The following is a 15,414-nucleotide window of genomic DNA, read 5'->3' on the forward strand; positions in this document are numbered from 1 at the left end:
CTGATGGCATAATTGCTTAAAAACAAAATTAAAATAAAATATGCAAAGAAATTAAAAAACAGACAATCTAAAAAACATAATACAGGCCTATATCCAAAACAGTTAAAAACATTTTTCCCCTCTAATTCTCCTAGGATTAGCCACTTGTTGCCCTGTATTGCCATCTGGTCTATGGTGACTATTTCCAACTCCCCCCCCGACCCCGCCGCCCCTGCCCTACCCTGGGTAGCCTTGGATTTGGGATGATACTCTGACGATGAACTAGGCAGTGAAGTTGGGACAAGAGTCGCTGCTGTCTTGATTATCAAAGTTCTGAAGAATGAAAAGCAGTATGTGTACTTTCTTGAAGAGAATACTTATCTGGAAGACTGTATTAGCCAAGTAAAGAATAAGATGGAGTATGCGGATGTTGGAAAGTTGTCAGTGAAGCAGATAGGAGGAAGGGGAATAGGATGGATCATCTATTTCCAAAATTTAAAAATTATAAATCAGAAGGGATCTACAGAGTGAATCCAACATCCACATCTTACAGATGAGGAAAGAATAAAATATATAAAGTGGTATTTTTTCCCCAAACCATAGCATATTAATGGCAATAAAATCAAGAAACAGGATTACCTGGACCCAATAAAACACATCAATTTCCATCATTCAGGTTCAACAATTATCAACTCATGGCAAATTCTTATTTTATTTATACTCTCACTCCCCACTCCCTAGGCTGTTTTAAAACAAGTTCCCAGTATCAAATCATTTTAGCAATAAATATTCCAGTATATATATCTCCACAATATAAGAACTCCTAAAAGAAAAAAAAACCCCTATAACACTACTATTGCACCTAAAATAATCAGCAAATATTTTTAATACAGCTCAATATCTAGTCAGTATCAAAATTTTCCTGCTCCATAAATTTATTTCTTACAGTTTCACTGTTCAAATTATAATGTTAATAAGGGCTATGTATTGCAATTAGGTGATATATCTTTTAAGTCTTTTTTAATCTACTGAATTCCACTGCTTGCAATTTATTTGTTGTTAATTCATTTTTAAAAGAGTGATTATTTAAGCAAACAAGCCAAAGAAAGTGAAATAGAAGACTTTTAAATTATGCAACTTAGTACTACATTATTCATCATCACGTTCTTGTACAATTATCCTCACATAAGTATATTTCAAATCTGCGAATATCATTCAAATGGTTTTATGTGATAGCTAATACTTGTGATACATAAAACTTATGCTGCCCAAGAAACAAAAAAGTATAAAAGGCTCTTATAAGTGACCTAGAAAACTGGACATGACAAGACATCCTATTCTATCTAATGTTTTTATAGCTTAAAATGTTTATTCAGATAAAAAATCGAAACAAATACTTAGAGACTTAAGAGGCATAAATTAAACAGAATTTTACAAGTGTGAAACAAAGAATTCATCTTTTCCAGTCTCTTCTCTGACATTTTTTTTCAGTTCCCAACCTGCCCTATATCTACCTGTAGCAGTTCCTCTAAATTTTAGAACGTTAGGACTGTGTAACTTTAAAAATGGCTTTCTATGAGTTTAAATATTTCTAGAACAAGAGACTTTTTAAAAGTATTAAATTTACAAAGATTACACACATACACATACACACAGGTCCAAGTTTGGGCGGGATATAGAGAAACAGGTGCTGTAAATCACTGCAAATCGGTACAACTTTTCTGGACAGCAACATTGGTAACATTTACTAAGAACAATTAGAAATGTTCACTCTTTTGATTCCATAATTGAAGTCTAATAATTTATCATATGGAATTAATCAGAGGTGAATACTCTCACCTAGAAAAACTAACATTTAAAACCTAGTTATATATCCTTGAGTATCTTCTATTTTTTTTCTTTTTTTAAACAAAAACAAAAAGATCATATTGAATTTACTGTTTTATAATGACTTTTATTTTTACTTCACAATATATAATGAACCACTATCCCCCAATCAGTAACCAGTGTCCCCCAAATCAATAAATATTTCCTAAAAAGTCTTATTAACATTTGTTTAAAAAACTGGCCTGGCTCTCTTAGCAGCGGTGATAGAAATGTGATATAGAAAGAGGTAACCACCAGTCATTTCAAATTTTACTTCTGTAAGTGAGAAACTGCCTATATCAAAGCAGTATGTTATTTGCAATGTTAAGAAAAGCAAAAGGATTTGAGGTCACAGAGGATAATCTGTTTTATATTTTATAAACTTAACTTTAAATAAAACACACTGTTGTGTTAGCACAATAAAATATTTAAGTCGATCACTTTAGACCCTTCTTACAGGCATCATTTGGGGATGTATATCATGTGACACTAAGGTAATAAGTTCAAAAAGTAAATTTGATCATTTAAAAGATTACAAGGACTTCCCTGGTGGCACAGTGGTTAAGAATCCGCCTGCTAATGCAGGGGACATGGGTTCGAGCTCTGGTCCGGGAAGATCCCACATGCCGTGGAGCAACTAAGCCCAGGCGCCACAACTACTGGGCCTGTGCTCTAGGGCCTGTGTGCCACAACTACTGAGCCCACGTGCCACGACTACTGAAGCCCGTGTGCCTAGAGCCCGTGCTCTGCAACAAAGAGAAGTCACCGCAATGAGGAGCCCGCACACCACAACGAAGAGTAGCCCCCGCTCGCCACAACTAGAGAAAGGCTGCACGCAGCAACGGAGACCCAACGCAGTCATAAATAAATAAAGATTAAAGCCTGTAATTGCTCAATGCTATCAGTTATTTGTGACAAGGATTCCTTTGTTTAGGGAATCTTACTACTGGGATTTCCTTCTAACAGTGACATGTTAAGTAAAATATGTACTTTTCCTTAAAACTAAATTTAACTATACGTAGTTATACAATAGCCAGTCTATCTAGCAAAAGGCAGACGTAGTCTTAGAAACTGGTGGTTCCCCCTTTGTCTCACATATGAAATCATCTTGTCCATAGTTGATAATGAATAGAGTGCTATGACAAAGGTTCTCTCCTAGACGAGATTCTACTCAGGCTCTTTGAACTTTTTCAACTGGGCCTCGACCTGTGGACTTCTGTGTCCATCTCTGCATTGTCCAATTTTAGAAAGAATCCTGCTAAAGTCAGTTTATAGCCAGCACCTCCATCCTCGGTATCTAAACACCCTCGGTATCTCATCGGGTTCCTCACCTTCTACCACCTCCCAGGTGATGTCCAATCACACTAGCCTGCCTTCAGCAAGAATCCTGTTAGGTTGGTTTGGCCAGGATCCCCCTTTATCCCTGATATTTCCTCTTGGTAATTTTCCAACCACTGATTCCCTACACCCTGCTCCTTGGCTATAAATTCCCACTTTTGTATTTGTACTTAAGCCCAATCTCTCTTCCAGACTTCAAAACTCCATTGTGATGGTCCCAACATCTTTCTCAATGGTCCCCCTGAATAAAGTCTGCCTTACTGTACTTTAATGAGTGTCATGAGTAATTTTTTCTTTAACAGGTGCTAGGTTAAACTGTAAGTACAGTATGTTGGTCACTAATGTGCCCAACCTCCTATTTTTATGTCTCTTCACCTTCAGTAGTCTAAGAGAGCAAAGATAAACTGACTCAGGAAAGTACCATGAACCAGTAAAAAAGTGGATTAAGTATTTAGTAGTAGCCTCTTACCAGAAGAGAGACAGAATGGGAAGGACTGAAAATAATTCCTAAGAGTGATAATGAAGCTAAAAATTCTTCCCAAGTACTTAGGAAATAAAGCAATCTGGAATCTCTCTGAAGGAAAGTTAGGAAGTAATCAGCCTTTTAGTTAAAGACAGCAAATTAGGATTTTTCACTGTTCTTTATTAACACTACATGTTTTTTTACAATAAAATCTTATTCACTTATTCAAACAAAAATTGAATACCTACTTTCTTCAAACTGCTATGGAAAATTCAAAGATGGGGAAAAAAATTCTTTGCCATCAATAAGTAAAACAATATATATCAATTGTATCTCAATAAAACTGGGAAAAAAAGAAGTAAAATATAAATAATGTTAATACAAAATACCACAGGTAAACATCATAAGAAAGATAAAAGGTGTGGAAGAAGTTCAGAGAAACAAAAGATCTAGTTTATTCTGAAAACAAGTAAGTAAACACTTAATATTCAGATCTGAATAACAGATAATTAACTGTTTCTTTTCTTAATTTGGCCTTTAAAATCCTTCTCACTACAAACTGTAGTATTTATGTGTGAAATATTATATCTCAGATTTGCCTTAAAATATCCCAGTTAAAAATAAATCAAATAAAAAAATATAAGTGGGGAAGATGAAACAAGAATGGCACGATGTTGAGTATTGAAGCTTGGTGAAGGGCTCAGGAGTATTTGACATACTAACGTGTATTTGAAAATTTCCATAACAAAAAGTTAAAAACAAGTCCAGTTTGAAACCAAATCAATTAATGATGACTCTGAAGCAGAAATATCTATATATAAGAATAACAGGAAAACAACAAAAATACAAAAGTCATTAAAAAAAGTCTTATATTTAAAACTAAGACTGTTATTCCAAAATGAAGTATGAAATCAAGCTATAGTTACATTATTTCAAAACATATATTCTACTTAAAATATTTTTATTTTAATTTACACAGGCTTTTAAACTATTAAGGCTATTAGTTTATTAATATTCTCCTAATATATGTCAAAACTTAAATGATATGCATTTTTGTAACAGTTCATTATTCTAAGGTTAAGTTCTTTTTTTTTCAATTAATATACTTTCACAAACCTGATAATAGTTAAAGGAAATCAAAATGTCAGTAAAGTCCAATTAGCGAATTAAAAAAAAAAGCATAAAATTACAGAGTTGTGAACTATACCTGTAAAACACCCTCACATCCTTAAATATACCAGTAAAGGATGCCTTGATTTTATTTTATTCCTAATATTTGTACTTGAATATATGTAGAAGCTGCTCTATCTGAGCAATCAACCTGCCAACATTTATATTCAAAAGTTACCAGTGTGTTTTCTAACAATTGTACTTACTTGCTGTTTCAATACCAGGTTCTTCACTCCTTCCATCACAAATTGTGATCCTGTATTCATGACTCGTGATAAGAGACTAGGTGCAAAAGAAGAGGACTGCACTAAGTACAAATTATCTCTCCAGTTACAGACAGAATACTTGTCTGATTATACAATATATGCTGATGCTCTATGAGCCTACCACCTTTGTTTTTACTAAACAGAAGTGACCTGAGAATTTCTGCTTCCATGGACATCACTGCCACAATTTTATTTAACAATAAAACAGTAATAAAACAGTAATAAAACTTTCTGACTAGTCGATATTAATAAAATATAAAAATTGAGAGCTGCCCTCAATATAAACATTTTAATTGCTAAGCCTTAGCTATAGTATTTAAGCAAATTATTAACTGAAGAGAATTCCTTGCTTTCCTGATTGTCTTAATGTTAAAACAATAAATTAAAGACAGTAATCTAGAGTATTAAAAAATGTGTATGTATGTATAACTGAATCACTTTGCTGTACAGCAAAAATTAACACAGTATTGTAAATCAACGATACTTCAATTAAAAAAAGATAGTAATTCAGATGACTCACTTTAGGAGTTCAAAACACACTGGCATATTCAAAACATATATGTCTATAAGTATTACGAATAGGTCAAAAGTTACTGTGTTCTCTATATCATAGCTGCTAGACCTAATCCTGCAATTGTATGCTTTCTCCCCTCATACACAAAACCTATCATATAAAAATGTGAAGCACAACATACTTGATGAATTCTACCTCAACTCACAAGACTGTTTAGTGTCTGAATTTTTAACAACAAAAATAACACAAATGACTTGCCATATTGGTTTTATATTTGTGGTTCAAAAAGTCTCTCACATGGAATCAAAGGATGCTTTGTGGGACAGAATGGTAATCTTGCATTTTGATATTAGAAGGCTAGGGAGATACTAACGAGAACCTACTGTTTAGCACAGGGAACTCTACTCAATGCTCTGTGGTGACCTAAATTGGAAGGAGATCCAAAAAAGAGAGGATATATGTATATGTATAATTGATTCACTTTGCTGCACAGCAGAAACTAACACATTGTAAAGCACTATATTCCAATAAAAATTAATTTTAAAAAAAAGGCTAGGGAAAGCCTTCAAATCATCCAAGGTTTTCTTATAACACATTTTATTAAAATCCTCAACTACAAAATCCATAAGAAATCTAATAGGCTTTTAAGATTCAGCAAGATTTTAAGACAAAGAACTGGAAAGTCTGTTTCATTAAATGCATGAGAGTAATTTTCCAAATATATTTTCATTTTTCCTATCTTGTCCTACTCCCCTCTGAAATGAAGAGATGGACAGGATGGAAATCATTTCTTTAACAAAAACAAAAGAAAGTAATCTCTGTTGGAGTGGACAGTTGTGAGGCAATTCCCAGGTACCAGGTAACTCTCAGGGAGTTAGTGGGCTCACCTGCACAGCACTGTCTGAAGGTGAGGCCAAATGGATTCATTTTGCCAAGCGCTTACAAGGCCCTGCCTTAGGCCAAGTACTTTTACTTTTTGGAAACTGTTTCATTAAAACTGGCAGCTCGGGGTAGGTAAACCGGTTTTCCTCCAGTTTCATGCTTTTGTTCTAAGCTCCAAAAAATAAGCTAGGAATTTTGAAGCTAGTATGGTATGGAAAACAGCAGTTAGAATCACTTTGTTTAGCTCCCCTGAAAACCACACATACTGTACAGGATTTTCTGAAGTCAGAAGTCATACCCAGCCCTGAGGATTTCCTCTCTATCATTTAGCAGTATGCCTAGTTCCATCTTGAAGCTAGGTCTTGAGTGTCTAGCTTCAAGTCTATATTATCAACATTGATATAAAAACAGTTTTTAAACTTCATGTATCTTCTGAAAATGAAAAACATAATTTTTTTTTTTTTTTTTTTTTTTTGGTACGCGGGCCTCTCACTGTTGTGGCCTCTCCCATTGTGGAGCACAGGCTCCGGACGCGCAGGCTCAGCGGCCATGGCTCACGGGCCTAGCCGCTCCGCGGCATGTGGGACCTTCCCGGACTGGGGCACAAACCCATGTCCCCTGCATCGGCAGGCAGACTCTCAACCACTGTGCCACCAGGGAAGCCCAAACATAATGTTTTAAGAACAAGGAAGCATACAAAGCCATACCAGGTAAAATACAGAATTTAAACTACCTATGGAAACTAAAGGCATGCTGACATTTGTTCTGTATCACAATGAAAACTTTCTGTATCCAAAGTGTCACACTGTGTTTTTAAGGCACAAAAGTCCAATTATGGTCTGGAGTACCAGACTTATTCAATCAGAATTATTAAAAATACTTACCCCATTGGTTTAGTGGTAGTGTTGCCATAGCTGGTAGGAGCTGAAGCCATCTTGGCAAAAGCCCTATGACATAAGAAAGTTGTATTTAAACACTGATTATTTGAGCTAACATTTAGTATCATGGCATTAAAATATCTACTGACTAACCATAAGTTTTACTATGCAGTTTTTGAAAAGAAATTTTTCAACTAATACAGTGTTTCAGTAAAATTAACACTGAAACAATTATACAAACATTGACTATATAATTTGTAACCATGAAAAATAATGTTCAAGTAGAGAGCAACTGGTACTAAAACAGTGAAATTCTTTAAAAAACACAAATGCATTAGTTCCCCAAACTTCAGGATTTCTCTTTTCTTTTTTAAATATCTGATCATTAACATGAAACAGAGACTTTCTGTTTTAAAAGAACAATCACATACTGATTAAGTTTAGTCTCTTTACTATTCTCCACATTTCTATATTCTCTCATTCCCAGACACATGCCTTTGGGATGCTGTCCTTTGAGGGTATAAACTCACTGTCTTCTCCAATAAAAAACTGTACATTTCCTTTTAAGATTCAGCTCAAAACCACCACTTTCTTCATTAACACTATTCTAATTCTACTGCTCAATGATATTTCCTTATAGTTACATATACACTTTTATACTGAATTGCATATAGTCATTTATTTTCAAATCTTTCTAAATGAATGTCTAGAATGTCTTTAACTAAACTATAGAATTCTTGACGGCTCTGCAAAAATATGGCACTTAGCTATGTTTTAAAAAATATTTTCCTTCTGGGAATATGTTCACTGTAGAGAATCCAGAAAACAGAATGCTCCCAGAAGAACCCTACCACTAAGAAGTAACCACTGTTAGGATTTCGGCATATATTCTTCTAATCTTTGAACATATGCATACACAACATATATACTTTAAAAACAAAATTAGTATCATATTGTACATACTGTTCTATAACATTTTAATAATAGCATGCCATAAACATTTTTATGTGAATCAATATTGTTTTATAATTCCTTATCATTCCAAATGCTTTTGTAAATGGAAAAAAACCCTACCTAAATACAAGAAAACATTATGAGAGTAAAAAAAGAATGGGAATCACTAAGATGTGGAAGATGAAATGCTTAAATATTCTATTTCAACCTGGACAAAATTTGCTGATACCATTAGAGAAATCCCAAACACAAAAATCACAATTTTGTTCTGAAAGCAGGATTTGAATCAGCTGTTTTCAGCAGTAGGCTGGAATTTTTGTCTTTAACAAAAATTTATTTTTCACCAGAAATAGTAGTATCTAAATATAAATAATATGTATCTAACTATCTCTAAGTAATAAAGGGTTAAATAAAGAATATTACATTTATATGGCTGAATATCATGGAAACACTAAATACTACCATTGGAGACTACAGCTGGAACCTTGAGCAACATGGGTTTGAACTATGCAGGTCCACTTATACTCATATTTGTATCAATAAATACTACAGTACTACATGATCTGTGGTTGGTTGAATCCATGGATGTGGAACCAGGGATACAGAGGGCCAGCCCACTATAAAGTAATACTTTAATTTGTAACTGTGCAGAGGGTTGGCGTCCCTAACCCCCAAGTTGTTCTAGGGTCAGCTGTATTTAAGACGATGAAAAACTGGAATAATGAAAGGAATTGGAACTCTAGAATACAAACTGCATCTATAACAATGATTTCCTGATTAAAAATATAAATATGTAATATGCATATAGAAGGATAAACAATACGGTTTACGGTAGACTCTGAATGGGGAGACTACAGGTAAATTTTTACTTTCCTTATACCTTTCTGACTTTCCTAAAATTTTCTTCAATAAACTGATATAACCCTTATAATTAGAAAGAATGTTACAAATTAGAAATTATATATTGAATACTTTGTAACCATGTAAAATAATGCCCAAGACTGCCTTTCCTCTTTTAACACCAAATATTTGATTAGGGAGTTCCACATAAATCATAATGTAAAACACAATGACATATACGACACAGCCAAATATTTAAGTGTATATGTTATAAAAATTAGAAAAGACAGTTTTCGGTTTCTTTTGTTAAACTAAGGTTTGTTGTCTACTTTTTTCTTATCGTAAGAACACAGTGAAGAGGGCAGACAGCAGAAGCAAGAAGAACTACAATTCTGCAGCCTGTGGAATGAAAACCACATTCACAGAAAGATAGACAAAATGAAAACACAGAGGACTATGTACCAGATGAAAGAACAAGATAAAACCCCAGAAAAACAACTAAATGAAGTGGAGATAGGCAACCTTCCAGAACAAAAATTCAGAATAAATGATGATGAAGATGATCCAGGACCTCAGGAAAAGAATGGAGGCAAAGATCAAGAAGATGCAAGAAATGTTTAACAAAGACCTAGAAGAATTAAAGAACAAAGACCTAGAAGAATTAAAAAACAAACAGAGATGAACAACAAAATAACTGAAATGAAAACTACACTAGAAGGAATCAATAGCAGAATAACTGAGGCAGAAGAACAGATAAGTGACCTGGAAGACAGAATGGTGGAATTCACTGCTGTGGAAGAGAATAAAGAAAAAAGAACGAAAAGAAATGAAGACAGCCTAAGAGACCTCTGGTACAACATTAAACGTAACAACTTTCATGTTATAGGGGTCCCAGAAGGAGAAGAGAGAAAGGACCCGAGAAAATATTTGAAGAGATTATAGTCAAAAACTTCCGTAACATGGGAAAGGAAATAGCCACCCAAGTCCAGGAAGCACAGAGAGTCCCATACAGGATAAACCCAAGGAGAAACACGCCAAGACACATAGTAATCAAATTGACAAAAATTAAAGACAAAGAAAAATTATTGAAAGCAACAAGGGAAAAATGACAAATAACATACAAGGGAACTCCCATACGGTTAACAGCTGATTTCTCAGCAGAAACTCTACAAGCAAGAAGGGAGTAGCATGATATATTTAAAGTGATGAAAGGGAAGAACCTACAACCAAGATTACTCTACCCAGCAAGGATCTCATTCAGATTCAACGGAGAAATCAAAAGCTTTACAGACAAGCAAAAGGTAAGAGAATTCTGCAGCACCAAACCAGCTCTATAACAAATGATGAAGGAACTTCTCTAAGTGGGAAACACAAGCGAAGAAAAGAACCTACAAAAACAAACCCATAACAATTAAGAAAATGGTAATAGGAACATACATATTGATAATTACCTTAAACATGAATGGATTAAATGCTCCAACCAAAAGACACAGGCTCGCTGAATGGATACAGAAACAAGACCCATATATATGCTATCTACAAGAGACCCACTTCAGACCTAGGGACACATAACAGACTGAAAGTGAGGTAATAGAAAAAGATATTCTATGAAAATGGAAATCAAAAGAAAGCTGGAGTAGCAATTCTCATATCAGACAAAATAGACTTTAAAATAAAGACTATTACAAGAAGCAAAGAAGGACACTACACAGTGATCAAGGGATCAATCCAAGAAGAAGATATAACAATTATAAATATACATGCACCCAACACAGGAGCACCTCAATACATAAGACAACTGCTGACAGCTATAAAAGAGGAAACTGATAGTAACACAATAGTAACACAATAATAGTGGGGGACTTTAATAGCTCTCTTACACCAATGGACAGATCATCCAGACAGAAAATTAATAAGGAAACACAAGCTTTAAATGACACAATAGACCAGATAGATTTAATTGATATTTATAGAACATTCCACCCAAAAACAGCAGATTACACTTTCTTCTCAAGGGCACATGGAACATTCGACAAGATAGATAACCTCTTGGGTCACAAATCAAGCCTTGGTAAATATAAGAAAATTGAAATCATATAAAGGATCTTTTCTGACCACAATGCTATGAGATTAGAAATCAATTACAGGGAAAAAACCATAAAAAACACAAACACATGGAGGCTAAACAGTACGCTATTAAATAACCAGGAGATCACTGAAGATATCAAAAAGGAAATCAAAAAATACCTAGAGACAAATTACAACAAAAACATGATGATGAAAAACCTATGGACTGCAACAAAAGCAGTTCTAAGAGGGAAGTTTATAGCAATACAAGCCTACCTCAAAAAACAAGAAAAATCTCAAATAAATAATCTAACCTTATACTTAAAGGAACTAGAGAAAGAACAAACAAAACCCAAAGTTAGTAGAAGGAAAGAAATCATAAAGATCAGAGCAGAAATAAATAGAAACAAAGAAATAGAAACAAAGAAAACAAGAGCAAAAATCAATAAAACTAAAAGCTGGTTGTTTGAGAAGATAAACAAAATTGATAAACCTTTAGCCACTCATCAAGAAAAAGAGGGAGAGGACTCAAATCAATAAAATTAGAAATGAAAAAGGAGAAGTTACAATGGACACTGCAGAAATACAAAGCATCATAAGAGACTACTACAAGCAAGTCTATTACAATAAAATGGACAACCTGGAAGAAATGGAAAATTCTTAGAAAGGTATAACCTTCCAAGACTGAACCAGGAAGAAATAGAAAATATGAACAGACCAATCACAAGTAATGAAATTGAAAGTGTGATTAAAAATTTTCCAACAAACGAAAGTCCAGGACCAGATGGCTTCACAGGGAATTCTATCAAACATTTAGAGAAGAGCTAACACCCATCCTTCTCAAACTTTCCAAAAATTGCAGAGGAGGGAACACTTCCAAACTCATTCTATGAGGCCACCATCAACCTGATACCAAAACCAGACAAAGATACTACAAAAAAGAAAATTACAGACCTATATCACTGATGAATATAGACGCAAAAATCCTCAACAAAATACTTGCAAACAGAATCCAACAACACATTAAAAGGATGATACACCATGGTCAAGTGGGATTTATCCCAAGGATGCAAGGATTCTTCAATATATGCAAATCAATCAATGTGATACAACATATTAATAAATTGAAGGAGAAAAGCCATATGATCTCAAGAGATGCAGAAAAGCTTTTGACAAAATTCAACACTGATTTATGATAAAAGCTCTCCAGAAAGTGGACATAGAGGGAATCTACCTCAACATAATAAAAGCCATATATGACAAACCCACAGCCAACATCATTCTCAATGGTGAGAAACTGAAAGCATTTCCTCTAAGATCAGGAACAAGACAAGGGTGCCCACTCTCACCACTATTATTCAACATAATTTAGGAAGTTTTAGCCATGGCAATCAAAGAAGAAAAAGAAATAAAAGGAATATAAATTGGAAAAGAAGAAGTAAAACTGTCACTGTTTGCAGATGACATGATACTACACATAGATAATCCTAAAGATGGCACAAGAAAACTACAGGAGCTAATCAATGAATCTGGTAAAGTTGCAGGATACAAAATTAATGCACAGAAATCTCTTGCATTCCTATGCACTAACAATGAAAGATCACAAAGAGAAATAAGGAAATAATTCCATTCACCACTGCAAAAAAAGAATAAAATACCTAGGAATAAACCTACCTAAGGAGGTAAAAGACCTGTACTCAGAAGACCATAAGACACTGATGAAAGAAATGAAAGATGACACAAAGAGATGGAGATATACCATGTTCTTGGATTAGAATAATCAATACTGTGAAAATGACTATACTACCTAAAGCAATCTACAGATTCAAAACAGTCCCTATCAAATTACCAGTGGCATTTTTTACAGAACTAGAACAAAAAATCTTAAAATTTGTATGGAGACACAAAAGACCCCGAATAGCCAAAGCAGTCCTGAGGGAAAAAAACGGAGCTGGAGAAATCCGACTCCCTGACTTCAGACTATACTACAAAGCTACAGTAATCAAGACAATATGGTACTGGCACAAAAACAGAAATATAGATCAATGCAACAGGATAGAAAGCCCAGAGGTAAACCCATGCACCTATGGTCAACTAATCTATGACAAAGGAGGCAAGGATATACAATGTAGAAAAGACAGTCTCTTCAATAAGTGGTGCTGGGAAAAATGGACAGCTACATGTAAAAGAATGAAATTAGAACACTCCCTAACACCATACACAAAAATAAACTCAAAATGATTAGAGACCTAAATATAAGACCGGACACTATAAAACTCTTAGAGGAAAACATAGGAAGACGAACACTCTTTGACATAAATCACAGCAAGATCTTTTCAGATCCATCTCCTAGAGTAATGGAAATAAAAACAAAAATTAAAAAATGGGACCTAATGAAACTTAAAAGCTTTTGCAAAGCAAAGGAAACTACAAACAAGACGAAAAGACAACCCTCAGAATGGGAGAAAATATTTGCAAAAGAATCAACAGACAATGGATTAATCTCTAAAATATATAAACAGCTCATGCAGCTCTATATTAAAAAAAACAAACGACCCAATCAAAAAATGGGCAGAAGACCTAAATAGACATTTCTCCAGAGAAGACATAGAGATTGCCGGAAGCACATGAAAAGCTGGTCAACATCACTATTAGAGAAATGCAAATCAAAACTACAATGAGGTACCACCTCACACCAGTTAGAATGGCCATCATCAAAAAGTCTACAAACAATAAATGCTGGAGAGGGTGTGGAGAAAAGGGAACCCTACTGCACTGTTGGTGGGAATGTAAATTGATACAGCCACTATGGAGAACAGTATGGAGGTTCCTTAAAAAACTAAAACAGGGGCTTCCCTGGTGGCGCAGTGGTTGAGAGTCTGCCTGCCAATGCAGGGGACACAGGTTCGTGCCCCGGTCCAGGAAGATCCCACATGCCGCGGAGTCGCTAGGAGCGTGAGCCATGGCCGCTGAGCCTGCGCGTCCGGAGCCTGTGCTCCGCAACAGGAGAGGCCACAACAGTGAGAGGCCCGCGTACCGCAAAAAGAAAAAAAAAAGCAAAAATAAATAAATAAAAAAAAAAAATAGAATTACCATATGGCCCAGCAATCCCACTACTGGGCATATACCCAGATAAAATCATAATTCAAAAAGACACATGCACCCCAATGTTCATTGCAGCACTATTTACAATAGCCAGGTCATGGAAGCAACCTACATGTCCACTGACAGACGAATGGATAAAGATGTGGTTCATATATACAATGTAATATTACTCAGCCATAAAAGGAACGAAATTGAGTTATTTGCAGAGACGTGGATGGATCTAGAGACTGTCATACAGAGTGAAGTCAGAAAGAGAAAAACAAATATCGTGTATTAACGCATATATGGAACCTAGAAAAATGGTACAGATGAACTGGTTTGCAGGGTAGAAACAGAGACACAGATGTAGAGAACAAACGTATGGACACCAAAGGGGGAAAGTGGAGGGGGGTTGTGGTGGTGGTGGGATGAATTGGGAGATTGGGATTGACATATATATACTAATATGTAAAAAATAGATAACTAATAAGGACCTGCTGTATAAAAAATAAAATTCCAAAAAAAAGAAAACAGTGAAATAAAAGCAAATTGGAAAAAAACCAAACAGAAATATAGATAATAAAATGCAATCATAACTCAGCGATACACCTGTTAACAACTTGGTATATTTCTCTTCTATGCATATTTTTTTGATACACTTGAGATCAGAAGCATATTCCATCCTCTAGTCTTAAAAAAAATTATTTTAAGAAATAATCTGAATATACTGTTGTAGAAAATTTGGAAATAAAGAAAAGAACCCAAAAGGAAAAAAATTCTACTACTCAGAGTTACCCACTACTAGCATTTAAGTGAACAGAATTTTAGCTATGCAGTTATATGTATATATGTGTATGTCCATACACACACACACACACACAAATGGATGGATAAATGGTTAGATAATAGGGATCGTAATGTAAAAAATGTCATCTAAGTTTTGGCTCAAGTGTTACCTACCCAGAGGCTTATCCTGATCTCCTCAACAAATTTAGCTAATACCTCAACAAATTAAGATCTTATCAGTTTTATTTTCTTTATATCACTTAATATGGTGAATATGGTTTAACAGAACTCTGTTCATTTGTTTGCTTATTTGTTGACTTATTGTTC

At 34.6% G+C, this 15,414-nt stretch overlaps 1 protein-coding gene across 1 annotated transcript in view; it reads right to left on the reverse strand.

The window, feature by feature from the left end:
* SCFD1 (sec1 family domain containing 1) overlaps positions 1–15,414 on the reverse strand; it is a 134,221-nt gene that overhangs the window by 22,996 nt on the left and 95,811 nt on the right. Inside the window, exons 18-19 of the mRNA XM_079912934.1 lie at positions 7,363–7,425; positions 5,023–5,098 (exon numbers count right to left, since the gene is read on the reverse strand). Coding sequence (XP_079769060.1) covers positions 5,023–5,098; positions 7,363–7,425 — 139 coding nt within the window. The remainder of the gene's footprint in view (positions 1–5,022; positions 5,099–7,362; positions 7,426–15,414) is intronic.

This window comes from Stenella coeruleoalba, assembly GCF_951394435.1.
Source record: "Stenella coeruleoalba genome assembly, chromosome: 2".
Taxonomy (NCBI): domain Eukaryota; kingdom Metazoa; phylum Chordata; class Mammalia; order Artiodactyla; family Delphinidae; genus Stenella; species Stenella coeruleoalba.